Below are 27,569 nucleotides of genomic sequence, written 5' to 3'. Positions count from 1 at the left end.
CTGCTCCCAGCAATCCCACAGCTGAATAGACTGCCAGCCTTCACAGGACTCCATGCTTGGAGCAATCCCTGAGTCTGTACTTACATCTCAGTGTTCTCCAGCTACTCCCCAGAGGTTTCTGTAACGCTAGTTGTCTGTTCCACATTTGCCACGTGATCATATGTGGTTCATAACAGTTCTCATCATAGATCTTAAGATGAACATTTCCTAACTGTCAAATTTAGTCACTCAAGGTAAAGACTCCCTGCCGTATCCCTAAATTTGGGTGGCTGGAGGTGATCCTCAACTGCAAATCCCTCTCTCTGCATTCTAGCTATGGGATACCTCAAGCTGTATGCCACAAGGGGTGAGCTCTCCTCTTGAATCAACATGGATGATCTTTGGGCAAAGACAGTTTAATCTTCAGAAGCTGGCAGAATTAGGGTTGTGTGTGTGCACCCAAAACAGCAAGGTGTGCTTCACAACCTGTCTGATTATTTTACCATGATGCTAGGGGAATCACTAACAAGAGATGTATTCTGAATAAAGAAAGTTGGTATGAGGGTGCATGGTCTGCTAGGGTAAGACTGGGCAGAAAGTAAGATTTGCCTGTCCATCCTGCCTACTGGAACAGTTCCTGGACTGACACAATCACCAAATTGCTCCTGAATTCCATTTGGTTGCAGACTTAGTTTTGCTTGAGAAGGGATCCTGCGAACAGTGAATACACATGCAGTGTGGGTCATCTGGGAATGGCAACGAGAAGTGTGGGACAAGATCCCAGAGCAAAGCAAGAAGCAATCCAAACCAACAGTGTAGGTGCAGCCACTGTAACAGAAATTGTCATTAGGCCTTGAACTAGCATGACTTACTCATGAACTCTGCGTTAGGCATCCCCAAAGGTACTTGGATGAGGAGGAATCTACAGAACTGAGGCCAGACAACCCGCTGTAAATAGGATGCCTTCACAGTTCAGAGACCACCTTTAGCAGGTGTTCAGGAGTATGTAATGCTATGCCAACACTTACAGTTTCAGCCCAAGAACAGTGTTACCTGCTGAATTTTTCTGTTTGATGTAGTGGATGGACGTGCGTTGTGTCTTTGGATGAAGCAGCAGCAGCAGGACTGGTTCAAGAATCCGTGCAACATCATTAAGTGAGAGAGCACGGATCAGCCAGCCCTGTGCTGCAGCACCAATTGCGCCATCTGAACAATTGAGACTGTCCAGTACCACAAACAGAGACCTGAACAGAGAAACCAGAACGAATAAGAACAATTGAAATCCCTAAAAAAATTAATGCAAACAACAAAGTAGTGGCAGGGAACAGATTTAGCGCATGTTCAAGCAAGCATCAGCCAATAGCTCATCTCTGCTACCAACAGCTTGATCATGCACATTTTTTCTGCTACTTCACATGCAGTTGTAGGAGCAAGGCCATACATATTTTCACACTGTAGAAGAAAAGCATGCTTTAAAGTTCTTTCACATATATACTGAGAAAGACTTTTAGTACTTTTGTCTCCATTTTTGTATAAAAGTTATGATCTCATAAATATGAAGTCACTCAAAACCAAAATAAGATTTTTTCCTTTGCGTTGGTTCTATTTTGTTTGGAAAAAGTCTAACCCGCTCCAAAAGAAAAGTGTCTGCTAAGCAGGAACTTGTCTGCCTGAAGTTACTCTTCATACATGAAGCTCTTTCTATTTTTACAAAAACTTCCTTCATACAAGAATGTAAAAGCAGTCTTCAGTGCACCATGCATATTGAGCACAAGTAATAGTGCAAGTGAAGATCTTCCTTTTGCTTGCATGTCTCTACAGCAAATGTTTTTTCCAGCCCAGAAAAAAAGAACAGAACAAAGCATAAGTCCAAACCAGTGAAAATGGAAAATACCTATCGAAGGACCGATTGTGAGAAGTTACTCTGCTGCCTTGGATCTCTCTGGTCAGATGCCACATGACAGAAAATCTGAACAGTGCTTCCAGCCTTGTCCCCTTTGCAAGGAAACAAAACAGATATGTTATTTTTCGCAGCATTTATCTCTGAGTAAAGTTTTAGTGATTTTTCAACTTCTAGCAAAACAATATGTTGTGTAGACAAACACTAATCCTTCTCAGGTAGTTTGAGAGCACTTGTTCATTTTGCAATAGGCTTAAATAAAATGCCAAATACCCACAAATGCACAACCAAAACTTAACAGCCACAGTGCTTGCAGAAGAAAAAAAACATATGCCAATACACCAAAAACGTATTTCAGGACTCTAATGTGTAAACATTTAGACTATGTTTGGTGTTAGGGAGGTTTGAAAGTTAGATGACAAATAAGAATGCATTGCTATATCAGTTAGTGTTTAGAACTGGCAATTTTGTTTAAAAGGTTTTAAAAAGATTTCCAAACTTAAGTTTCAAAATTGCAAGTGAGAAAGTACGAAAACAACACTGAAGAACGTTGTTGTAAGTTTTGTTGTGCAAGACACTTCTCACAAATGAACTCTACGTTATTAAAGAACTGTTTTGTCATTAGACTAGATGAGTAAAGTAATTAAGAACTGGCTTAGTTTAAACACAGCTTACTTAATATAAGAACTAAATACTAAAGGGTCAACATTATGCTGGCATATACCTACACATTAAAAAAAATGTTTGGTTCAAATATGAAGTTTAGAAAAAATCAACACAAGACGAAATGATTTGAGACTTAGTCATGGGGCTGGGGCATTTTGGAAATAATGACAAAAAATGCGAGCTTTTAGATGCTACGTTATTTGGGCCAAAACAAAAAATGCTCCAGCACTGACTGATACAGCTTGCATCTGGGGTTTAAATTTAGCAGTAGTCTCATGATGAATCAGCCCCAGGGAATCGCAGTGGAGTGGACAGGGAGTCTGTTGGACTTCTGAGAGAGAGGGACCATGGAAGCGAAGAGCTGGGATGGAAGGGACCAGATATAGTCTAGGAAGCATTGGAACAACTCTATCTCAAGTGATGATGGGTCTTCACAGTGAGTACAGAACCTACCTTATCATGATCCAAAAGCGCATGGCATATAATGTCTTCGCAGATATTTGCTGATGGTGCCAAGCAATGCAGCCTGTAGAACAGTTCCACACAGGCAATATGATGTTCCCGGGTCTCTTTGTTCAGCTGATTCCAGAGCACACAGGCTACTCTCTAGAGTATAGTAACAATAATAAATAATATTAACAACAACATCATTTCTTCACTGACTTAAAAGCTTTCTATTGCATAAAAGTACTCCATTACTGAAAGGGATTTCCAAATCTTAGTTTGACAAAGAGCAAGAATTCAGGTCACACACTCGAACCTAAAGGAATGCAACATTCCTAACCTGGTATTACAGGATAGGTAATTCAAAGGGATGTGCACCACAAGTTGAGGAAAGCACTTCTGCTTCTATTTTCTGGGTCAAAACATTACAGATTATACATGTGTCAGGCACAGCAGCTGTAAGCACAGTAATTAACAGTAAGAATCTGGAACCAACCCTCATATCAATAAAAGGTCAGGATAAGGAAAGCATCTTTGATATACTAAAAACAAGGAGGAGGACATATTCTTGTTATCATTTACCTACTAATATTGCCTCTTATCTGAAAACTTCTCTGAGTGGCATCAAAGTTCTCCAGAGCATAGTGTTTAGGCTAAGAAAACCTAGCACTTCAAATCAGAAATCAACTGCCTCCACCCCATAGAATCTGGGCACAGAAACCAAAAAGCAATTCAAAAATAACCTGTCACTTTTGAACAACCTATTGTGAAGTAAATGAATAAGACTAAAGTTGCTTTAAAATGCTTGTGGAAGCAAAAACAAAACAAAAAAACAGCAGTGTCATTGTAACATGAATATAGTGCCCCAAACATTCCTATTAATGTTTCCTTCTCCACCCCATCCCTGGATGTAGAGTGCAGATGGGCAGGGAAAAAGAAAAAGAGTATTGATACCTGGTAGAAATCTGTTTTCTCTGAGATGATCTTCAGAACTCCAGGAGCAATGGGAGGAAGTGTGACCATCTGCAGCTTTCCAAGGAAGGGGTTGTGCCCAGAGACTTTGTATCGCTTCATTCTGTCTTCTATCACAAGTGCCAGTGACTGGGAATGGTTGATCACCTCCAGCAGCGTGAAGATGGACACATTCTGAACATAGCAGTCATTCACACAGCAGCATACTGTCATTAAGGACTTCAGCCACAGAGGGAAGCTGGCATCACAACCTCCTCAGAAGATAAGCAAGGAAAAAAAAAGTTTGAATACTCTAAAGCTCCTGGTCATATTTCCAAGAATTCTTCAATCAAGCTCACAGGACCCAGAGACAAAGACGACCGCTCAAATCCGACTGCGAAGAGCTCGCTTCAAAGCAAACTATACTTTTTCCCCTGCTTCTTCCAGCAGAAAGCTCTTACAGGACCTCTGTGACCCACTAACCAATGGATTTCTGCTTTCTAGTTTGTTTACTCCCAAATAGTTTTACAGCTGCTGTTTTTTCAGCTGTCATTTTCAAAACTAACAACAGAAGCCTGCTGATCCAAGGATGCTCTCTGGAGTAGCATTGAGGCTTAACATCTCAGCAACCATAAAGCACACGAGGAACTGATACGGCTAACAGCAAGTCAAGCCACTTTTGCCCTTCCTAAGTGAATAATCAGATAAAGTTTTATTAGGACTTGACTGGAGACAGTCTCAAGTATGAACTCCTACCTCTGGATACAAAGCCAAATATTTTAACTGTTTTACCACCACGAAAAATGGACACCTGTCCTGTATTGCATTCAACCCAGACCTTCATTATTATAGGTTCTCTCCTTTTGCCTTTAAATCTTACTCTGTTCTCCAGGCTGTGCAGCTGAAAATTACTTCAAAAATAATTGATAATCCTACTACAATATTCCAAAGAAACATAATTATGAAAGCAAATCTTCTAAGTACATTGCTGACCACGTGGAAGGCACTGAAAATATGCAGAAGTGTCCATGTCAAGCAGGCAGCTCACCCATGCAGATGATAAGCATATCACTACTTTGACAAGGAAGACAGCAGAAATTTGTATTGAGGTAGAGAATCCAAAGTTCCAGTTTCCTATCTCTCCATTCACTACAAGCCCATCTCGTCAACAAGCCTTCAGGCCAGTAACTGCTGCTACTAAAAATAATGAAAACTCCCAGCACAAACAGGCCCTCCAATTATACAAGACTATTCTTATACGTTAGCTTGGATCAAATTCCTTTGAACTTTGAGAGTAAGGGAAAGGGCTGTTCTGCTTCTGTTATGGTTTGGAGCTCCAGTTTTCCATTTACTCTGCTTGCTTTTAACACTTCTTTTTGTGTTTTTTTTTTTTTTTTTGGGGGGGGGGTGAGGGTGTTTGTGTGGTGTTGAAACTCCTGAACCCTGCCACAAACTCTCCAGGCCACAAAAACTTTTCAGCCCTTCAGCTACAAGTTTGGTAGTGAAAGCTTTCAAAAGAATATGCATTTAAAAAGCTTGAGAAAAACTGTCCCTCAGCTCCAAGACACAGAACACGTACTGATGTGGTAACTCTCAAATTCACAAGCAACTTGCATTCAGCCCAGTCAGAAGGCATTACTACTGGTCACAACTCTTGCAAGTAAGTGAGCTCACACTGTTGTGTTCTCAAATGCACAAGTCATCCAGCAAAGGAATCTTTTCTTACCAGGAATCTGAAACAAAGAGAGATACAGCTGTTCCATCTCCTCCTCTGAAAGGTAGACTGGGAATGTGGTACAATCCAACAACAGGTGACAAGCCGCAGCGAAAGCTTCCTTGCAGTCACCTCTAAGGGGTCCCAAGACAAGCATCACTTGTTCTAAGTCCCACTCTTCTTCCTTTTCTTTTTTATTACCAGAGTTGCGTTCAGAAGAAAGAAGATGGGAACTCTTGTTCTTGAACGGTGATCCTCGAACTGAGAACAAGTCTGAAAGTATTTGTTTAAACTGAGGTACAGTCATTTGCTTTGCTTCCCATGCACTCTTTTTCTTGCCAGCACTTTCAGGTAATCTGTAGCCATTTTCTTTTTTCTCTTTTCCCTCCAGACTCATTGCTGAGATGCTTTCATTACTTGCTTCTTGAAACTGCACCCCAAAAATGTATTTACTGGCAAACTTGGCAACCAGCTCTTGGATGCAGTGCAAAGTCTTCTGCATGCTCCCCCCTTTTTTCCAGACATCATCTCTCTCAAGGGTCACAGCTGGCACCCCTAAGTGCTGAGAGAGCTCTGGGGAGGAAGTGCTTAGACCAATGCCACTGTCTTCTGACTTCAGGGGAGGGAATGGAGTCTCATCCTCTTCCTGAAGCACAGACTTGGTCTCCAAGGTTACATCCCCACTGTCCTTTTTCACTGGGCTCTAAAACAGAAACAGTAACGTGGTTAATGTGGCACTACATAGATCATTTTGAAGTATGTGGAACTGTGGTAAGCAGTGGGACACTGGGAAACACCAATGGAAGAGAAAAAAACAGTAACTGCAATTTCTTGATGCAGATTACTTTCGTAAAATCAGTTATTGATAAGCAGTCCAATTCAATAGCATTTAAAACATAACAAATGTTTATGTAGTCCTCGCAATCCTTGACTCATCAAACATCAACAGATCCGTGTCTACAGATACTTGGCAAATGGAAACGTTTCCTTAAAAACAATTCATCACTGGAACAGTATTACTTGTATCTGATTATTTCCAGCCAGATGCATTTATTTGTTCTACTGCAAAACTTTGCCAAGCTGTGCTTGTGTGACTGCTTCATGCCATCTATTCCTCGTTCGCTGTCATGGTCTCCTGCACCCAAATAATACCACATTGTGTTAAACCAAAATATCAATTTAAAGCCTTACGGACCCAACCAGCTGTAATGCTGGGCTTGACCTGGCAACTCTTATCTTTAAGAACTGCATGACGCTGTGTGCCTTTTCAAACTGTTAAGATCACGTTCTTCTCAAGAGGTAGGATTATAGCCCCAGTTTCAGACAAGACTCCTTCATCCTCACAAATAATTCAAACAAGTCAGAAATGGATGCCCAATATATTCATATAGGACACTGAATAGCTCTTAAAGGGACAAAAGGAGATAAGTTTTGAAAATCTTTATTGCTGCATTTATCGTTGACATTTAAGTTTAGAGAATTAACATTTAAAAATAAGGTTTGTCACTATTAACTATAAATATCTGTAAGTACTGGAGAAATACCTACCCCATTTCCACTGCCTGTCTCAATGTCCAAATAGGAAGGGGGCATTTGTACTTTGCTAAGCACCTTAAAACAGGTCCTTAAGGCATGAGTGAGTTCAGGTAAACCTAATACTTCCACGTTTTCCAGGAGAGATTGCACCATATAACTGAGCATCTGGGGAAGATATTGAGTCTGCACTTCAGAGTAGAGTTCCTAAAATAAATAAGAATTATTTAAAACAGTTACCAGATATTATTATTCAGCTGTATAGCAGCACTAGTTAATCATTAATAACATTGGTTCATGAATAGTTAAACTAAAAATCTGATTCAGTTCTATTCTTTCTTCTTTTATTCTGTATGATAAAAACCAAATCATTCCCCAAATGTTTTAGGATAGTCAGTAAGCTACTAAGAGACAATAAAGTCCTAGCAAATGATTTACCCAAGAACAAAAAAAATACACATTTTCATTCCTTTCGTAGAATCACCATATTTGAAAAGGAAAACAACTTTCCTTTTGCTAGGCAATAGCAAGGATAGCCATATAAAAGCACGTGCAACTATACTTTGCAGGACATGTCATACATACACACATGCCTGCTCATTTGCTTATTTCCATTTTATGTAGTCATAATACAAATTATTTGTTTTTAAGTATCTAAAGATGTTTAAGTAGTTAACTGCAAGGTTGCCTTACCAAAGGAATCACGTCAAGAAGAAACACCAATAGTGTACAGAGCTCTGAAATTGTAGGAGGAGTGCTAACATTTTCAAGAGGATATCTCATCTTTGTGGATTTGTTTCTGGCATGGAGAGAAACTTCATTTTGTAAACTCTTTTCATGTCAAAATTCTTGTTACAGTAAAATAGCTTCAGCAAAATAAGTACAAAATACTGAGCTAGGCCTTCTAAGGCAAAAGTAAGATGGGACTTCTTATACAGCAGCGTAAAACATTCTGTTAAAACCACCTAAACTGCAGCTTGTATGTGAGATGCTAAAGTGCTTCTAATTTTCAGATCAAATCTCTATAGACTATCTTACTAATTTAAGTATAACTTCCTGTCTTACATTTAAAAAGCAACAAAATGATATTTTTCCTCAAACACACTTGTTCTTCCAATGAAGACAAAGAAACTATCTTCCCTGTCCACCTCCCCTCTTAAGCCTTTCCCACCCTCAGCTGCCATTTTTAAACACCATTTCTTTTGTTGTTATTTTCTTCCAGGTTATTTTTTCATTCAATTGATTACTTGATTGAACTTCTGAATTCTTTTAGAATGAGACAGATATTTATTTTGCATGCTAACATATATTAAGGCCCTACCAAAATTTAAATGTTTTGATAAACTTTCTTTATGATCTTATATAGATATCTGTTAAGCAGCATTTTTGGGGGATGGAGAGGGAGCACTATTGTTTGATAACAAACACCTGAAACAATCTTCAAAACATTTGGTCATGTAATCCCAAAGGAAATCCGTGCTTAAGGATGTGATCAGTAAATTGACTGTTTTGACAATTTCCGAAGCATTTTTGTTCTCTTTGATTGCACTGTGTAAAAGAAGAAAATGGAAAAAAAAGAAAAAGAAAAGATGTCAGTGAGGATTTTAAGAGCATGCATGTTATATAGTAGCTGATGCGTTCTAAAAACTTTTTTCCTCCTTCCTCTGCAAGCTACAAAAAAATGATTGCTTTAAATCAAGAACTACATCATACTGGAATGGCTAAATTTTGAGTATCTTTCTCCAAGATGAAATAAATCAAACCTTATTTCATCAACACCAATGACATGCAGTGTACTTCATTTTTTTCTGTGCTAATCAAAGAGAAATCACGTGTGTGTGTAAAACGCTTGGAAAGTCATAAGAAATCTGGTCTTTTATACAAAAATATTAACTTATTATTAATATTAACTTATTTAAAGAAAGTTGGCTTAGTATATATGATATGATTTCAGTTCATAATTGCAAACTTGTAGTTGTACCTTGCAAGTATGTTGCCACTTTGATTGTAGCTGAGTTTGAGATCAGAACCAAGTGCATCTTTGCAGTAGGAATAAAAGGCTCTAATAACTTCAAGGAACAGATCCCCAACAACCTGTGGCCCTATAATTGAAGGAAAAAAGTATCCCATAATTGTACCAAAGTGATTGCCAGGCAGTTTAGTTAAAAGTTTATTTAAACTTAAATTAGAGGTTACTAGACCAAAAAAACCAAACCAAACCAAAACATTAACAACAACAAAAAACACCAAGATTTCTAAGTATGAGGAAAATGTTTATGTGGCTTTTTAAAATGTCAGAGTTTTTGAAACATCTCAGTTAAAATGAACTTAACTACTTAGTTTTTTGTTGTTGGCAGGGGTCTTTGTTTCTAAACTTCAGTTAATACCGCTCTGTTTCATTTTTAGGAACTTTTAAAGTAATATCTGGGAAGAAATAGCGCTGATGCCGCATTACACTTGAGACAGTTCAGTAAGACACCTACACTGCAGTCATTTGTAAGTGGGCATAATCACACCATAAACCTGCAATTCACAAACCAAGAATAATCACCATGCCTGTATCTATGAGAAAATAGCAGATTTCCCAATACACATTTATCCTAGTAGCCTTGATTAAATTTTGAGGAACAAAATCTGAAAAAAAAAGATATGTAATTGAGGAAGTTCAAGTTAGATGTGTACTGTCAACCACACCTGATTTTCATGGTCAGTACTTCTTTGTTTTATCTGAAATTGTGTATAAACAATACACGTACAAAACCCCCAAAAACAGAATTAATATATATATATATATCTAAACCATTCCAATGAGTGTTTCTACAGGAAAAAAAAAAAGTTACAACACTAAGAGTAGCAGAAAAGGTCAAAGATTCTTGTTATATTTTCTATTGCTACCTTTAAAATATAAAGTTCTGTTGCTAAACCCATTTCAAAAGGAACTGAAAGTCATACTGGCTTAAGGTTCAGGAAGTTATCATTTGTGTGCTGATCAAAACAAAGAATAATGCTGTATAATGTAGTTCAGCAAAATAATCCATATTTGTGGTTCAGTTTAACACTGTCAGCAAAATAAAACGTATAATAGGATACTATCTGTCGTTTACTTTCTAAATTAGGATACAAATTACTCAACTAATCTAACAACCTTGGTCAATTGTCCCTCCTTCAACATTTTTCTCAGGAAATAAAAATGCTTTCTATAATATGTTTTAATCACAACTGCTTTTTAGATGTTCTTTAAAAAATGTAACAGCTGAAGGAGATATTGGTACCACTGTCTTATAAACAGACTAACAATTGCTTCTATTAAGGTAGTGTTCATTTGTTAGGTAAGTAATACAGAATTCTGATTTTCCCTGGCAATGCTTTGATAACACTTTACTATGAAATGTGCTTTCCCGACCCATGAAAAAGGGTAATCTTACCAGACACAGAAGCCTGTAAAACCAACTGCTACTCAAGAGTTCAGGCTCAGTACATGAGTTTTATTCATGATATAGACTACAGGCGTAGTGAATGGTAACATCTCTCCCCAGCCAGGATAACAGCTACAATACCGAGGGATACAGTCAGGCATTAAGACTCTGTTGGCTTTTAAAAACTATCCGCTTGTACCCATCAGATTCACATAATGTAATTGCAAAGATTTATCTGTACAAGGTTCTTACAAAATCCTATGAAACCCTAAAATCTGTCCAGTCCTTTTAAGATTTTATTTTTTGACACAGAAAAGAGAAGTTGCCCTTTAAAGGGCAGGCTAGCAGGGCCTCACCCTTAGGGAGCTTCTTGTACACAACAGCACCGACATGTGACAGTCAGGGAAGAGGAGGAAATGCTTCACAGCTCAGTCATGATGTCTCAGACCGTACCTCCCACAGCAGAGACACCCCCACCTCCCACACCCATAACAGGTTATTTCCAGGTGGAGCAGCTGCAGGTAAACGGCACTGCCCATTTTGGCAGCAGTAGCACCATGAAGTAGCAGCCTACAGTGTCTGGAAAAACAACATCATCACTAGAGTGATGCAAGTCTATAGCAAGGCCCACAAGCACAGCCAAGCACTGGAAACAAGTCCAGGAAAAAGCAGTATTGGTAGTTTTCCAAGTAGAAGCCTCCTTATAAGACGGGGAAAAAAATAAAAGATGCCTGATGGATCAAACTTGAAAGATTAAGCTCCAAGGAATGAATGGAGCAGAATATTGAGATAAGGGCAGACAGGGTTCTTTTAGACTGGACCCTCAGATTGCAGTTCTGGGCACAGGAGAAAGTTCTCGTTAAGATACATCCAGGCTACACAGTGCAGCGCTCTGCAGAAAAGCCAGAGATAACCTGAAGGGTGCTTGCTCCAGAGCACTGTTCTGAACCAGTTCTAAGGCAAGGAAGACAGTCCCCCTGCACAGTAATGCACAATGCGCACACACTCAGAATTCGGAAGAACTCTGCAGGGTGTTGTCCAGAGTCCTGCTTCCAAAGCTGATGAACACCAAGTCATAACAGATTTTAGCAGTCAGGACAGACGTGACAAGTAACATTACCTATTTCAGGTTTATCAAGGAGACTGATTAGAATGCGGAAAGGTTTCAAATAGGCTTGATGCTGTTCCTCTACATCAGACTCTGAGAATTTCTGATGTAAAATTTCAGCCAAACTCTAGGAAAAAGAAAACATCACAATGTTATATGTAGAAAAGAGACTGCCATTTTATTAAGAGCTGAAATCTTCCTTAGTTTGATTTTGTACAGTACCAACTACTACCGATTTTCAATTTTCCATATAGGGTAGACAAATCAGTGACATCTAATAATAATGAACACTCAAGAGCTGATCTTATTCAGGGAAGCATTTTTAAATAATTCAGGTAGTTCATCAAAGATGCTACCCTTTGGTTTCATTACATTCCATTTGTATTTGTAAGGACATATAATATTGGGACAAATAAAGCACAGCAAGCATTCAGATAGATGAAAATGTAACCACCACGAGGATGCTATATTTAGAGATAGAAAGCTTTGAAGGACAAACCAAGTGGCACAGCTAACAATTGTAAACACAGTTTGTGTTGAAATTTAAAAAGCTCAGAAAAATATCTGTATAGACTGACCACCAACCTCAACTAAAAGATCTTTAGAGTATTTTCCAAAAAAATAAATAGCATGGTCTTCAGAAGATGTTGAGTCTGGAGCAAAAGTACCCCCTTTAATATCAGAGCCTACAAGATAAACAGAGGAATCACAAGTACAGAGAAACACTGCATTACAGTAAACTACACACACCACAGAACACTACAGCCACATCGTCTATACAAGTACTGAAACTACACTGCATTTTTTACATTTGTAATTTTAACATTGTGCTTGAAAGCAATTCACGTGCTGCCCTAGGACAGCCCCCATAACAGAGTTTGAGGCATCCAGATGTACTATACTGAACTTTGAACTTAAAATCAAAACCCAAGTCAGGTCCAGACATGGAGTCATCAAGGGCAGCCTTCAAGCAACTACACAGCTACAACTCGTCCCAGAGAAAATCTGTTCAATAAAACCAAGCATTCATTTGGCAAACAGGTACTTCATAAATGGAAGCTAAACAACATCTTATTTTATCATCGTTCATTAACTGCTGAACATGCATGTTACATTTTAACCACCCAAACAGTTTTCTTATGTGTTCAGAACAGTAAATATTGCAGTATATTGTGCAGTACCTAGCAACCACGCGTATAATCTTCTATTCAGTGACATGTCTCTCCTCAGCAATGTCTGTGTAGCTGCTGACAGAATATGGACTAAATCAGACCTGCGCAGTAGAATAGCGCTTTCATTGCAGTCCTAGGATGAAAAACAAAGATAGCTTAGCTGTTCATGAATACTGAAACAAGTCAAAGTTGTAATGAGGTGTCGTTGTAGTTGCTGCTTTTGAAATTGGTAATATTAGTGGTTTTGGAAAAAAACATCAACACCACAGTATTTTGTATACTAAAAATTTCAGGAAAGGGAATCTGACAGTCGTGTGATCATTTTTGTATTTATAGCACAGAGCCATAGTTAAGCTAAAAATACTGAAGACTTCATTATGTTATGTCTTAAGACTTAAAATTACTTGGTACCTTCAAAATAGTGACTATACTACCAGGTAAGTTAGGAAACGATGGGGGAACAGCTAATGTTTTAAGCAGTATTTGTTTTTCTAGCCTTTCACAGAAGTATTTTAGTTTAGTACAGACAAATCCAAATGCTCTTCATATTTTCTCTGTGCAGCTTCTCAGGCCTGAATACTTCAAGCACCTTCCAGTTATCACAACATTCACCATCAAAGCACAGCTTCATCTGAAGCATTCTGATGATGTAAAACTGAGTTACCTGTAAGGGGTCTGAGTAACACAGGTCTCTCTGCTCCTCTTAAAATTGACAGAGGAAGAAAAAACTGCAAAATCTGTTTACTGGTTTTCAAAGTCAGACAAAATTCAGACATTTGGTAATAACAGAGGTGGAGGCTGGATTGGTTCCAAAGAAGATACTTTCCTGCTCAAAATACATACATGACAATACTAAAATAGTCTTCTTACCAAAGCTGTATAAAATGGGAAGAAGAAGAGAATCACTTCCAGAGTGTTTCTTTGCACAAGAACATTTGAATCCAGTACTGATACACACAAGGACTTTATCTGTAAAAGGAAAAGAAAGCACAACGGTGTTTTACTTCATGATAATATTTAACCCACGATCACTGCAAATAATCACAAGAAGATAAAGAAAGCAAAAACTTTTTTTTTTTAATATGCGAACAATATTATTTTAAATAAGAGGATAATTACACATTTATCTCCCATTCCCCAAAAAGAACCAAAAATGTTTTGTGGAATGCTGTCAAAATATTGTTAATATTTACAAAATACTTGTTTTTGTAACAATACAGAATGTCACAATGTGATATCACTAGCTACCAGTCTCCCAAAATGCAGATATTAATTACTTAAGGTATCATTACAGTAATTCTATCACTAATATAAATTACTACCTATTGAAGTTTTCTATTTTACTGAATAAAAAGATACTAAATTTCAGAATTGTCTTCTAGATTGTAAACACTTGGGAAATCCAGCTTATAAATTGTATATAAGGTATTCAGAATTATACCTAAGATATAATTCAGAACAAGTAGATGTTGTCATGTTTAACTTCTGATTTGAAACAGAATCAGTCTTTTAAGGCCTTATATAGTACTGATTATCAAAAAGTGCAGAAACTTCAGAAGATTTGCATTCTGCAGGGTAAACAAAATCTGTATTGGAGATTCTCTGGTACATTTCGGATACGATGTTCACATGAAGAAATATCAGGCAATTCTGAAGTGTAGACCTTTCAGCCTTTTCTTCCTCTGACTCTTAAGAGTTGTCATTCTAATATAACACAGAGAAGGCACAACATGCTAGCATGCTGGCATTATGGTAGATAAGACTGTTCCACAAGGAGCATGATGAACTTACTGTAAGCTTATAATCGGTGCCAAGCATGTACTTCTGCTGTTTTCCAGACAGCTCTCTGTTGATATGACTGACAACAAAAAGAGAAGCAGGCAGCCTGATGGACGGGCTGACCAGAACACTGCCCCAGAGTGCTCCATACAAAACTTCTTTGCCCATTAATAAGGAGAGCTTCACAAGCAAAGCATCTGTTCTGTACAGAAATATATTTGACATGAAGTAACAGATTTGTTAGTACAGTTTTATAGCATAAAAAGGCAATTCTACACAAAGCTAGTATTCTAGGTCACAACATTTATTTATTTTCATCCTCTTTGTATTATCAATATTGCCCTTTTGCCATGAAGATGTCCAGCATCTGATTGAACGAACGAAAAACAAACAAAAATGCTAGCCTCAATACTTTGTCACTGTGCTACTCACTGAAACAAAGTTTCTCTGCATACTTTGGAAACTTCTACAGTGATCATCTGCAAACACTAAGCTCTGAAGAAATTACGGCAGTAGCTCTGATTGCAAAATATTTAACATATGTAATGCTGAATTGGAAATACTTTAAGCTAATGGTAGACTTAGAAAGCCAATTTTATCAGCCTGGAAATTGGAAGATATCCCATATATTCATACTTACAAATCAATGGGCTCAACTTTTAAGTCTTGAATGAACAAAAGCATGAGATAAAGTGACACACTGTCAGTTATTGCACACAGAACTGGTACACTGAAATCAGTTTAATGGCAATCATGTCGGAGGTCCTATGACTAAAAGGCACATTCTCTGCTTCGGCAACTGTGTCAGCACTCTGGTGTCGAAATCTCACATGAGCAATGTAGAAGTGAAAAGGGGGAAGTCCGGTACAGAAGAGAAAAATAAGAAAAAAAAAAAAGACATCCCAAACCTTTACCCATTTCCTTAAAATGTAGCCTTCGAGCCATTTTTTCTTTTCCATGCATGTTTAAGCATTAGAAGGAAAGTGCCTAGGCTGAAGCACAACCTGAGCTAGTACTTCTGCCACTTTCAGGAACAGCAGATGTATTAGTATTAGTCCATAACGTCAGTTTCAAAATAAGCTGAAACTCCTTTAAAGGCTCAAGATGAATAGAAAATTTAGTTCCAGCAGATTCCCTTTCTTCCCAAGTCCCCAACAACCAGTGCTATTGGCACGAGGAAAACTATATATCATCACTGTGTCTCATAAGCCTGCCTGACAAAAAGCACATACTAAAATTTATCTTTCTACAGCAGATGTATAAGAGGTATACACGTGTCCACAGATCTGGAGTTGGCAACTGAATGCTATTCACCAAGCTGAGAACACACGCAATCTATTCTTAGCTGCTCCAGTGACTGATACAAGTCTTCAGTTTAACAATTGTTTTTAAGAGGAGGCATTAGATGTAGAACTGTTTTATCAACCGTAATGTATGTAGTTTACCATTCAAAAAGGGCAGAGAGCAGCCAACACATCCAGATTGGAAACACAGAAAGAACTACATTACAAATGCAATGTTTAGTGACTGTTTAAGCAAAGAAACATTTGAATGAAACCTACAGTGGTTGAGCTCCTATAAGATCTTACAAAACAGTTCCTGTAACTGAAATAAAACCATTACACAAATGGGTGCTCTTCTCAGCATGCTTCCTGACTTTATCATACCAAATGTCATTGTCATTACTGCCAGGGGCACCTGGGAATGAAATTCTTTTTTCCTCAATAGATGCTGGAAGGGTTGCCTCTCGCTTATGTTTTCAGAACCTGAAGGTAAGTATCTGGTATAGAAACACTGAAAAGAAGATACAATTCAGCTGCTCTCTCACGTTACAATATTTAAATAGAATTTCCCACAGAGCAGTGGTTTGGGGAGTCAGGTTAATTATTTAGCAGTTTGGAAGAGGTTTTAAAAATGTTTTTTCATTCTCTTCTCTCAACACATCTATTTTTAACCCTCCTTTTCCTCTTCTGTCCTTTCCTCCTCCTGAGATGAAAATAGAAGGGGAAAGGGTTTTCTACTTTAACGCTATTCATTGCATCTTTCAAGGACTCCTCATTCTTTGACACTTAGAAACCCTTTATCAAACCTCTTTACATAGATAGCCAACAGAAATTTCTTGAGAATTTCCTAAGAAAGCAAAACACTGTGTATTACTTTTAAATTAATGTTAGTTCTCACCTGTCATAAATTTCTGATCCTTCTTCCAGTCCAGGCAGCAGTCCAATTACAAAGGCTTGAAGACCAGGCAGAAGGGACTTTTGGAGAGGAAGAAAATATTTCTCATATAAACCAAGAAGAACAGGCCTCACTGACATTGCTGCATTTGCCAGAAGAGGAAACAAACCAGAGCTATTTAAAAAAAAAAAAAGGATAAAAAAAATTTAGTCAATTAAAAGAGGCTGTGAAATGCATAAGCCTTTGAAGAGAAATTTACCTGTACAAGAATAAGTCCTTGGCAAGCCATTTTGTCCCAATTATTTTAAAGATTATTTCATAGGTTTCTAGTGCCTTTAAATGTACCCCACTAGGTAGTGCTGGATGCAAACACTGAGATAATCTTTTACTGACGATCAGACGCCTTGGCAATAGAGAATACTTCAGGTTACTCTGAAGAGCCTGTGGAAGAGAGGAGATTAGAATGAATAGCTGTAACATAAAAGATGATATAAAACTGTATTTCAAAGGTTTTCTACTAGCAAACTGAGAACTAAATAACATATTCAAGAGTTTTCTCCCATAAACGCGGTTTGTTACACTTAACCAACAATTGAGTTTTCATAGAAATTAGCCATGAATAATCTAGAAAAGTCTGGTCTTGCTGTCCCTAGAAACTGGAAATGGAAGTCAAATGAGGAGACAGGGACAGTGTTCCCTTATCCTATCTCCAGTGGAAGTGGGGAAGTGACAAGAGGAGTCTGGCAATAACATAAGTATTAAATAACCATCTTTCCTCATAAATTAACATTTCACTTACAGCTGAAATAAACAACCCTCCCACCAATGCAGGCATGATTAGATGGGACAATAGCATCTTTGATGTTACTTATAATCCTGTGTGGCTATATTCGGTAAGCTTCAGTAACTATAGCCTCTGTACGGATGTATAAGTTAAAAAACCCTTCAAGATAGGAAATAACTAAGTATTGCAGACAGACCAGGTCTCTGGAAAAACAAGCTATATCACTTTTCTTTGGAAAGATTACACTTTTCCTTGAACCATGCATGCATTTCAGCAGGGCAATTAAATATGCTTCTGCAATTAAGAAAAAGATGATTAAATAAAGAGGTTGCAAGTAAATGCCACTCCAGCCTTTGATCACCATCTGCTAATGCAAACAAGTGTTTTACTGCAGGTTGACATTTGGGATGTTTTCAGGATTAGGCAAATTCTTAACTCTCCCAAAGGGTAAGCCACAGTTTTATTCTGTGAAACTGCTTTAAACTCGATGTTCGTCTACCATACCTGAAAAAAGGTTTTGAAAAAGCAACAGACAAATAAGCTAAACCATGCTCGCTCAATTACAAAAAAAATTAGTTCAGCAATGACCACAGCATTCATTTGAATGCTCAATCCTGAATACTCATATCAGCAGTAAGAGACAGAACCCATCACATTTAAAAGTGAGTGCAATGTATCATTTAAGACTTTGCCATGATGGCCATGAAAAGTTAGAAACCACTACACTACCATTGCATTTTGTCTCCCATTTGCTGCCCTGCCTATGCTGAGAAACCAGTTGTTAGGGAAGAGTTTCTAGTAAATACACTTCATTCAAGAAGAAAAAGGCTGTGAGTTTGTAACTACAGTACAACAGAAAGAAATGTCACATCACTCTGAAATACATACAGTACGAATGCCATTCAGAGCCAATTAATTTCCTTTCTTCCCCACAAGGAGATCTGCATTTTAATAGGTATTAAAAGCTAGAATTGAAGAATACAGCAAAATTTCACACATGAAATTAGAACAGGTTATATTTGTGGAATTATCCTCATATTTGAGAGGGAGAAGAAAATCTTTAATATGTCTTGCAGCAACTTCAAAACCAGGTTGAAAGCTGGACTTTGAAACATTCTGTTTATATTGGTTGGCATATATTTGCCCACACCCTCTGTATATATAAAAGAAGATCATTACAAAAAATGTGCTAGCAGTAAATATTTTCTCCTCAATCTTAAGATCGAACAAATACCATCTTAATATTCTATCAGGTAAAATTTTAATATTATCTAGGTAGAAAACAGCAGATGGACAACTCTCCGCATGGGCTTGGGAACTGACATGTATCATTCACCCATTCTTTTGATTCTCATGAGCTTAATTTGACAGTGTTCAGTTACATATGGGCTGAAGCCCACCCACTTTTTCTCCTTTTTTCCAACTGCCTTCCACATTAGCAGTTACGATGGCAGAAGCGTTAAATGTCACTGGCACTCCTAGTAAGAGTTGGCTGGAGAAGCCTGGACTGCCAGCAAGCACTCCACACGTAGTAAGATCATCACAGGGTTTGGTATTCACAGATCAGTGAGAAACCAACAATCCCAGAAAACCAAGAAATATTTGACCTCCCACTGGCTTTTAAAATAAGGATTTTTTCCTGGCTTACTGATTAAAATGAGACATACAAAACAATGACTTGTGTCCACGTGCATATCCAGATTGCAACTTTTTCAAGGTTCTTTTTCTTTATGGCTGACCAGAGAATATATTAGGCACACATAAGATTTTCTAATGCATAAGCATGCTTATAGTTTCTTTGAACATGAGATATAAAGGGTAGAAAGAAAGGACTATCTACTCTTTATAACAGCGTATACACATGGCCTAAAGCACTAAACAAACACAGGCACACATACACAAACAGGAGTATTTTTATTTCCACGTTTACTGTGTTAAGAAAACCTGAACCGCTTTACAGAACCACTAGAGATCTGTTTGATCAATTCATCTAGACATAAAATAAATAAGCAAATCAAGGAATTATTTTTATTCACATAACTAGAATTCCAGAAAAATGCAGCATGTACGTCAATTTGTACGATTATCTTCAACCAGGAGATACTCTTGTTTAAGTCAACATTGGTTGGGAGGGGATAAAGGGGAGCCTATGACTCCATTTTCCACTGATCCATTTTCCAAATAAGTATGAAAAACAAAATCTAAACAGAGCTCCAGCTTCTATTAAAATAGCAGTGTGAAGTTCAAAGACTGTAGTGAGGAAACTGTAAACTGGGAGCTGGATTATATCAAAAAGAAGAAAAAAAAAAAAAAGATGTATCCCCAGTCCTGTACACTGTGTTTGTGCACTGGGTGTGAAGTTTCATAAAGCTATTACAAGGCAAAGCTTCCTTTCTTGAAGATATAAGGCTTGTCTTCAACAGAAGGCAAGTGGTGCTCGTGTTTGTAACGCAGCCAACGGCTGTCATAAAGGCACGGCAGTCACATTTCTCATATGAAGTAACTGGCATAATTAATGGCTGTGCTCACAGGCTCTGCATTTCAGAAGAATCCTTTTCTTCCCTCCCCTCAAGAACAGACATGTTGTAGCATTAAATGTTACTACTGAAATAACACTTGTGTAGCAGCAACGGTTTTTGTAGTTTCTTCCCCCTTTCCCTCTAATCTGTTTGAATTCGGAATAGAGCTACAAGCATTTTGGATATATATAAAAAAAAAACATTAAAAGCGCCTATTTCACAGGCAGGCCTGCATATGTTGAACCACTACCTATTTCTAGGTTAGGGGGAAAAAAAAAAAAAAAACACTAGAAATTTCTTCTATCAAAGAGACTTTGCAGAGTTGTATACAGTTGTAGCCTATTACAACCTTGGAACAAGCCAGCAAAATCCACAACAGCACAATCCCACTTAGCACGAAGACAATTCTGGATGCAGCGATCTGTGCTGAAGATTTGAAAACCTTAACCACAAAACAGTGTTTTCCAAACACAGAACATATGCAAATTTGCAAAAATAATAAAAAAATAGTTTGAAGCTGTATCCATGAACAGTAATGAGAAGAGGATAACCCTACTCTTGAAGCACGAAGTAGCTTAGGCTGCAGCTACTAAAGGAGTTGTTTATGTAACTAGAGATAGGACTCGTCACCATGATGTGGGATAACGCACGCTATACAAATTTAAAACCAAAAATCTCTCCCCTACAAACTCGGAGCGTAGCATAAGCAAGCTAGCAACTTTCACCAATGCTAGCTTTTGTTAAAAGAAGTTTCTCTCCAACCTTCGTTAATGCTCACACTTGGTAGCTGCAATTCTGTTCAAACACTGCAGGGGAGATTCACCTGATATAACCTTAGAAGTCTAGGTCTAAAAAACACGGGCAAAACCGTAGTAACACACCTCGGGCTCCCTATAGAGTCAGTGAGGAACACAGGCAGTTTTAGGACAGGACTCATCTGGCCTAATTTAAAGAGCAAGAGGTGAGTCACAACTAACTAAAAACCTTTCTTTCTCTCCCTGCCTGACAGTGATTCAGAGTAAAGCTGTCCATAGCGGAGACAAAGTTAGATAAGGTTCATCTTTCTCAACTGGCAAAACACAATCTTTTGAGAGATCTAAACAGACCGGTCTGGCTGATCATTCAGACTGAAGTTGACTGGTTTCTCTTCTGCTTCCGTGGTTCTAAAAGTCACCATGAAACAGAATTTTGGTCAAGAGAAGCAACAGAGAAGCTGCGAAAAAGAACCTTTAGTTTAACCTTAGTAGACAAGGTTAAATAGGTAATAGAAAGAAGTACCACGGCTGTCTCTGTTCACCGTAAGTAACAGCATCAGGAGCTCCAAGATCACTTTTTTAGTCATGGCCAAAAGCGTCTGGATCTGCTCCCTCTGTTCTTTACCCTCATCTTTAAGTAGGAAGAGACCGCATTGATTCCTCCAGCCCCTGCACTGAAAGAGTAATTCTACTGAACTTCTATGGCAATAAGTGTGAGGATGTGGGTGTCAGCTTGTGAGACTCAATAGTACAAAGTACTGTTGAAGCCTACCTATAGGAGAAAAAGCCTCAGAAAATATTACAAGTACATAAGCAAAAACACCCACAATTAAAGTCAGCAATACAAAGATCCTTATAAAGCTTATGCTTATAAAAGCATGAAAAGTCTTTCCAGAACTCCTCGACTTACTCCTCTTCACTCTCTCTCCCTTTCTTAGCATTTTCATGTTTGCTTAGCAATAGGCATCACTGCTCTCCAGTTACTGACACCCAGGTTCACGTGAAATGTTAAAAAATGTTTTTAAAGACATTTTTATCACTAAAATGATGATAGTCTCCTTCCTACTCCCCACTCTCTCACTGCTCATTCATCTCTGGGTTATAAGAAACTGACTGCAGATGAAATTAGGCTCTTTATGTTAGAACCCTGCCACAAACAGAACTCACCAACGACATTTATGTTTTAGAGTATAATAGATCAAGCAATCACAGAATTTAAGAGAATAGCTATTGACATCTTATTTCACAATCTTCCTTCTGGTGGCACATTCCCCTGACTTATCTGTTGTCATCCCTATTTTCAGGTAACAGGCAGAAGCAGATGAACACTGGGGATGATTGCTCTACCAACTCTTACGCTCCTAAGACGATTAAGTCCACAAAATACCACAGCAGATGGACTGATGTAACAGCTAAAAGCCTTTTTGCTTGGTTTCTGCTGTGCTGCAATGTGTTTTGGCAATTCTGTACCTGCCTAAGAGTTTCAGATCAGTGTTAATCAGTTGCAGTGTATTTACCTAAGTCATGATAAAAGATCAAAGCCTAATTCTTGACATAGGTATGTAGTCTCTCACTCTAAGCCTGATTTTCCCTTTCCAGAGAAGCATTCTGAAGGCCTTTATCTCTCCTTATTGCCCTCAGCAGGAATCAGAGAGAAACACTGAAGGCAGAAATGTGTTACTCCTATTGACAGCAAATCCAGCTTCTCTCCACAAAGAGGAAAGAACTTGGCTGCCCTTTAAAAAACCTTCAATTTGGACTCTCCTCCCCTTTGAAAACTGTAAAATTAAGGTTTAGCAACAACAGCAAAATCATGTGGGACATCTATTCTAACAACAGATGTTGCCTTATGAATTCTGCAAGTTGTCTCCTCCCATCCCTGTTTACTTGATGATGCAACTACTCTTGCTCCATGTACACTAGTGACAAGCATTATGTTAAAATAGACCAAATGGGACACAAATAACAAACACCTCATTTCTTAGGCAAGAGAAGACACACTTCCTAGGTGTTTTCCTGTACAAGTCTTTTTCTGTCTCCCTGTATCCAGACATATTTTCCATGGTCACACAATATGCACCACCACCAGCAAATCAGTTATTTCCCCAAATACAAGGATGTGGTCAACTAAGTGTGATCTTTAAATATGAATTTTGACTCAGAAGCTATGCTAAAATCTTTGAGCTCTTGTCCTACATAAAGCATTACTTAGCTGCTCTAGACTGCTCTAATTTAACCAGCATCCTGAGGATTTTTTTAATGCAAAATCTAAATTAGACTTAAACAGTATAAAGGAAACAAACACCATTTGAAAGAAACCTCTGCTGGTTTTACCAGAATTTCTCATATTCACATAAAAGATTCTGATTTAGCAGCTTTCATTTCCCCTTCCTTTATGAACAAGTATTTCTTGTCTGACTTTTCAATTTTGCTAAGTATTGTAAGTTACAGAAAATTTAATAACAATACAAAGACAATAAACCAACGAAAAAAGATTCCTGTAACACCGTACCTTATTGAGTTTGCCAAGGGAAGATATAAGATCTGCCCATTCACTTGATGATTCAAAGTTTCTCAAAGCTTTCTCAATTGCTGAAGAATAATTTCTGTATCTATAATCGCCAAGTAACTCCTGCTCTTCTGGATCCATCTTCGGTTCTCATATCAAGGTGAAATTTCCTGGTAAACTAAAATATGTACACAGTTACAAAGAGGAAAAGGAAACTTAAGTTCTGTCAAACCTAAAACAATCATAAGATAACAATAGATAAATAGAAACACTGACAGATTGCAATGAACTGGTCATCTGATCAAGTTGCAACATGAAGCTGAAAGTCATTTTACAAGCATGACTTCAATTCTCCACTGCCTGTTTTTGTGGTTTTGCAGTCACATTTTTCTATTTATGAAACATATTTTTTTTTCCTTCCATGCACATGGATCTGTCACACAATAACAAAGGAAAGAAAAGTATAAAGTCTCATTGTAAACAGGCTGACAAGCGGTTAGGAAGACATACATAGCTTTCAGAATTATCTAGGCGGTATTTTGAAAGGTTAACTGTAGCAGTGGAATGTGAAACATTTCATATCTGAATATGAATTTTTAGGGGAATCCTGTTAAAGGGCCTCCTGGCTCATAGCAGAAGGATCCCTCAGAACTCAGCATCTCTACTTGTCAGCAGCCGATGTCGATGTAAAATTCAAGGTGTTGTGCAGAACTGTCAAGCCATACGTTCAGGTCTTCCTATAGTTCCCCAAAGTGTATTCACATGCTTTTACAGAGTGAAAAACGAGTTTTACAGGCCTGATTTCTTCATATTCTGTAATACATTTAAGTTAAAAAAATAAATAAAGCAAACAAAACCTGGTTTACAACAAAAGGAAACGGGCCTGGTTGCATTTTACATACTATAAATCATATCTGCACTCCTATGTTAGCTATGACAGCAGTTCTCCTGCCAGATAATATCACAATAATCTCTTAAACAAATGCTTAGGTTTAAGAATGCCAGGCTTGGTCCACCCGTGATATATCACTGACAGAAAAGTAAATGAAGTCCTATAAAAACATTTTATGTTTCTGAAAGATATCTTCATTCAGTTTCCTACTGTTAGGTCACAAAAATAACTCTAAGTAAATCTACATCCTTAAAAGAAACAACAAACAAACATAAAAAACAACAACACAAAAAAAAACGAGCAACTGTGTATTGTCCTTAAACTGTAATAAACAACAATAACTGCGTTGAGATAACATTTTGGTAGCAAACTCTCAGAAACAGAAAAATGCCAGCTGATGCACCCCAAAACAGAAAATGATTTTAAAGGCAGGTTTTGCCTTTGATAGTCCCCTGACAGTAGGGTTCCGTTATTGCTAATACAACCACTTCATGTTGTCCAGCCTAAAACCACCTCTATAAAAAAAAAAATATAGAGAGAGTGAGTTATGGCAATGCCATGAAGACCATGTGCTGCTTTTTTTTTTTTCTTTCCCCACCACGGTAGATTTTTAAAGCTTCTGTTTTCACCAGGATGTATGCAGTACTTCTCGCAGCAGGGAGATTACAAAAACAAACAAAACCTATTTCCGTCTGCTCCTGTAAGTACCTTAACCATTGGACTGCGTTCACACTGCCCAAAAGCAAGTAGGAGCTAGGAAGCATTGCAGAAGCTCTGTGCAAGCCAAGAGTACCTCCACCTTCATAAATAATGTATTTGTCGAGATCATTCAGAATCGTGCAGCCACTTTGCTGACAAAACACATCCAGTTTCTCCATTTCTTAATGGTAAATAAAGGCATGGATCGACTAACTGAAGAGGAATCAATCCCGTTATCAACAGCACTTAAAGATGTTCTAAATGTTCTGTGACAGTCGTGTCTTAAGCATTCTCAGACCATTAAAACCTGGTCTACTAAGTAAAGCCTATATAGAGTCTGAAGGTAAAACAGAAGGTACTGCTCAAGAGAGAAAAAAATAATAATAGTAAGACTTCAACTGGGGGGAAAAGAGTGTATTTGGACACTTTGCTCTGATAAAAGGGCTGCACGGCGGCAGGTTGCCATCCCCAGCAGCAGCGATGGGCTCAGTGACTGAACACACACCGACGCTCACGCACCTATGCTGCCAGCAAGCTTTGAAAAGCCAACCATTTTAATGCCCAACAGATGACATTTATGGAAGATTTATTTTTTAAAGCAGCACGTCGGTGACAGGTGGCGTCTCCCCAAACGCCGCTGACAAAACGACACCGCGCGAGGCCGGGCCGCCAACGGCCCCCGTCGCGTAAACGGCCGCCGCCGCCGGGCGACGCCCCAGCCGCCCCCCCCCCCAGCCGTTCCCGCCACGCCGCTACCTGGGGTCCCGCGGTCGGGCCGCGGTGCAGTCCTGGCGCGACGTGTCCCGGCCGGCCGGGGGGCGGGGCCACGCAGTCCCTATGGCAACACGGGGGGAACCACCCAGCCCCGCCCGCCTCGGCAGGCCGGGAGATACCATTGAATAGAGCGCGGGGGGGATGTGGTGGTAGATGGGTGTGGGAGGGCTCCGGGTGGCCGTCGCCCAACGGCGGCCGCGCTTGTCGCTGCTTGCCTTTAATTCGCCAGGGAAGGCTGCCTGCTTCATGGGTCGGTGAGCGATACAGCGGGTTATCTCCTCCCCTGTCCCCCCCCCCGGTGAGGGGAATGGTACATGCCAGCGGCTCCCCTTCTTCCAGCGCCCCGGGGGGAAACGCTCCCAAAATGGCGGCCGCTAGTGGTGTGAGGCAGGGAGAAGACATCTGGTTCCTCTGCCCGTTGCCTTTTCAAAAAGCTCGAAAGAGAGTCGATATGCTCGGCTTCTAGTACTCACGGTGAAAAAATAAACTACCAAAATACCCATGGAAAATAAAACACGTGATCCTGCCAGACAAGGATTTATATACTCTGTGTTACATGTGTGTGCATATACTATTCAACCTCCGTGCGTATGTGTGTCTAGGTAGAATGTAATCCTGGTAGTTAAAGTAGCTGAAAAATTCAAGGAACATCCACCCGCCTGCTCAGTTATTCCAGATAGAATAGCATTTGTGGCTTTTAAGATTATGATGGATATTGTTTCAGCAATAATCTCCTGTAAGTTTTATGTTAATACACTAAAATATTCTTCAGACCACCTGTCTTTCCCCTTCCTAGATTTTAGTAGTATAATTTGACAAGCAACATCTAAGGGCAGTTCATGAGACTGCTTCGTGCACGTGCTAGAAGAACGGAAGCAAGATGCGATGGCAGGAAAGCTTCCATGCGTGCTTTTAATCCTCGGTTGTGTACATCGCCATCTCTCCAAAGCTAAAACAGGTTTCAAAAAGCGCTACTGGCCATGCATTATCTCACTGTAAAAACTTGGCAATTATTCGCAAGCTTTGATACAGCCCATGTGGCAATTGCACATTCCATCCATTTGGGAAGTCAGCATCTGCTGACAGTGCTACAGTTGGTATGTATGCATGAAGCACTGCATAACCTCAGATAAAGGTGTGACTTGACAAAACACTAAAACATTTTGCAGTGATCTACAGCCTTATTACAGATCTGTCATAGTTTCAAAGGACATTATCAGAAAAGGGGTGGTAGTAGAGCGTATGCAAAAGCAAGTTCTAAACTCATTTGAGGCTCCCTCCTAGTACAATAAGCTAACTTGTTGGTTATTTGAATACAACGGTTTTCCTTGGGTATAGATGGAAGTAGATACATTCAGTACCGTGGGCATCAACATAGCTTGTCTTTCTAAATGACAACGCCATCAATTTAAACTTCATTTTCTCAATTTTAGGTTTTTGTAACTTTCAAATTTAGTGTAGCTTAGTTCTTAGAAATGAAATTCAGTGCTTCTGAATATATGCCTGACTGAGCAAAGAACTCATATTTTTGATGATGTTCTTAACACGACAAAATACAGCGTGTCACTTAGGATATTTTAAAATTAGCTTCTGAGAGTTTGCTATCATTTTAGAAGTTTTTTTTTCCCCTGCAAATTTGTCTTACTTGGCTGTACCAGTTGTGTGTGGCTAGGCAACTACATTAATTTCATTAAGATTTCCACCCAACTTTTGAACCCATTTACCATTTCTGCCACAAGACAGAGGTCTTCTGGAATTTAAAAGAAATGGGCAGGCAGAGGAGAGAGATCCTTCAGG

The 27,569-nt window shown here is 38.8% G+C and overlaps 1 protein-coding gene across 4 annotated transcripts in view; it reads right to left on the bottom strand.

Annotated features, from left to right (window-relative positions):
- The window catches only part of DOP1B (DOP1 leucine zipper like protein B), a 45,908-nt gene extending 20,077 nt beyond the window's left edge, over window positions 1–25,831 (bottom strand). Inside the window, exons 1-18 of one of the 4 annotated variants that reach the window (XM_050708115.1) lie at window positions 25,755–25,831; window positions 23,411–23,585; window positions 17,100–17,281; window positions 16,844–17,014; window positions 14,675–14,864; window positions 13,754–13,852; window positions 12,893–13,016; window positions 12,297–12,397; window positions 11,724–11,838; window positions 9,169–9,289; window positions 8,616–8,735; window positions 7,881–7,986; window positions 7,203–7,394; window positions 5,667–6,357; window positions 3,944–4,215; window positions 2,999–3,151; window positions 1,874–1,974; window positions 1,033–1,223 (exon numbers count right to left, since the gene is read on the bottom strand). In XM_050708115.1, the coding sequence (XP_050564072.1) occupies window positions 1,033–1,223; window positions 1,874–1,974; window positions 2,999–3,151; window positions 3,944–4,215; window positions 5,667–6,357; window positions 7,203–7,394; window positions 7,881–7,986; window positions 8,616–8,735; window positions 9,169–9,289; window positions 11,724–11,838; window positions 12,297–12,397; window positions 12,893–13,016; window positions 13,754–13,852; window positions 14,675–14,864; window positions 16,844–17,014; window positions 17,100–17,281; window positions 23,411–23,548 (3,067 nt within the window). In that variant the 5' untranslated portion in view covers window positions 23,549–23,585; window positions 25,755–25,831. Of the gene's footprint in view, window positions 1–1,032; window positions 1,224–1,873; window positions 1,975–2,998; window positions 3,152–3,943; window positions 4,216–5,666; window positions 6,358–7,202; window positions 7,395–7,880; window positions 7,987–8,615; window positions 8,736–9,168; window positions 9,290–11,723; window positions 11,839–12,296; window positions 12,398–12,892; window positions 13,017–13,753; window positions 13,853–14,674; window positions 14,865–16,843; window positions 17,015–17,099; window positions 17,282–23,410; window positions 23,586–23,683; window positions 23,815–25,754 lie in introns of those variants that run through there. The other 3 variants (XM_050708117.1, XM_035545663.2, XM_035545665.2) reach the window with 3 other exon arrangements.
- Window positions 25,832–27,569: the final 1,738 nt, after the last annotated feature.

Source organism: Cygnus atratus, chromosome 1 (assembly GCF_013377495.2).
Source record: "Cygnus atratus isolate AKBS03 ecotype Queensland, Australia chromosome 1, CAtr_DNAZoo_HiC_assembly, whole genome shotgun sequence".
Classification (NCBI taxonomy): Eukaryota; Metazoa; Chordata; class Aves; order Anseriformes; family Anatidae; genus Cygnus; species Cygnus atratus.
Note: the sequence above shows the minus strand (reverse complement) of the source record. Positions and strands in the feature narration are given on the sequence as shown.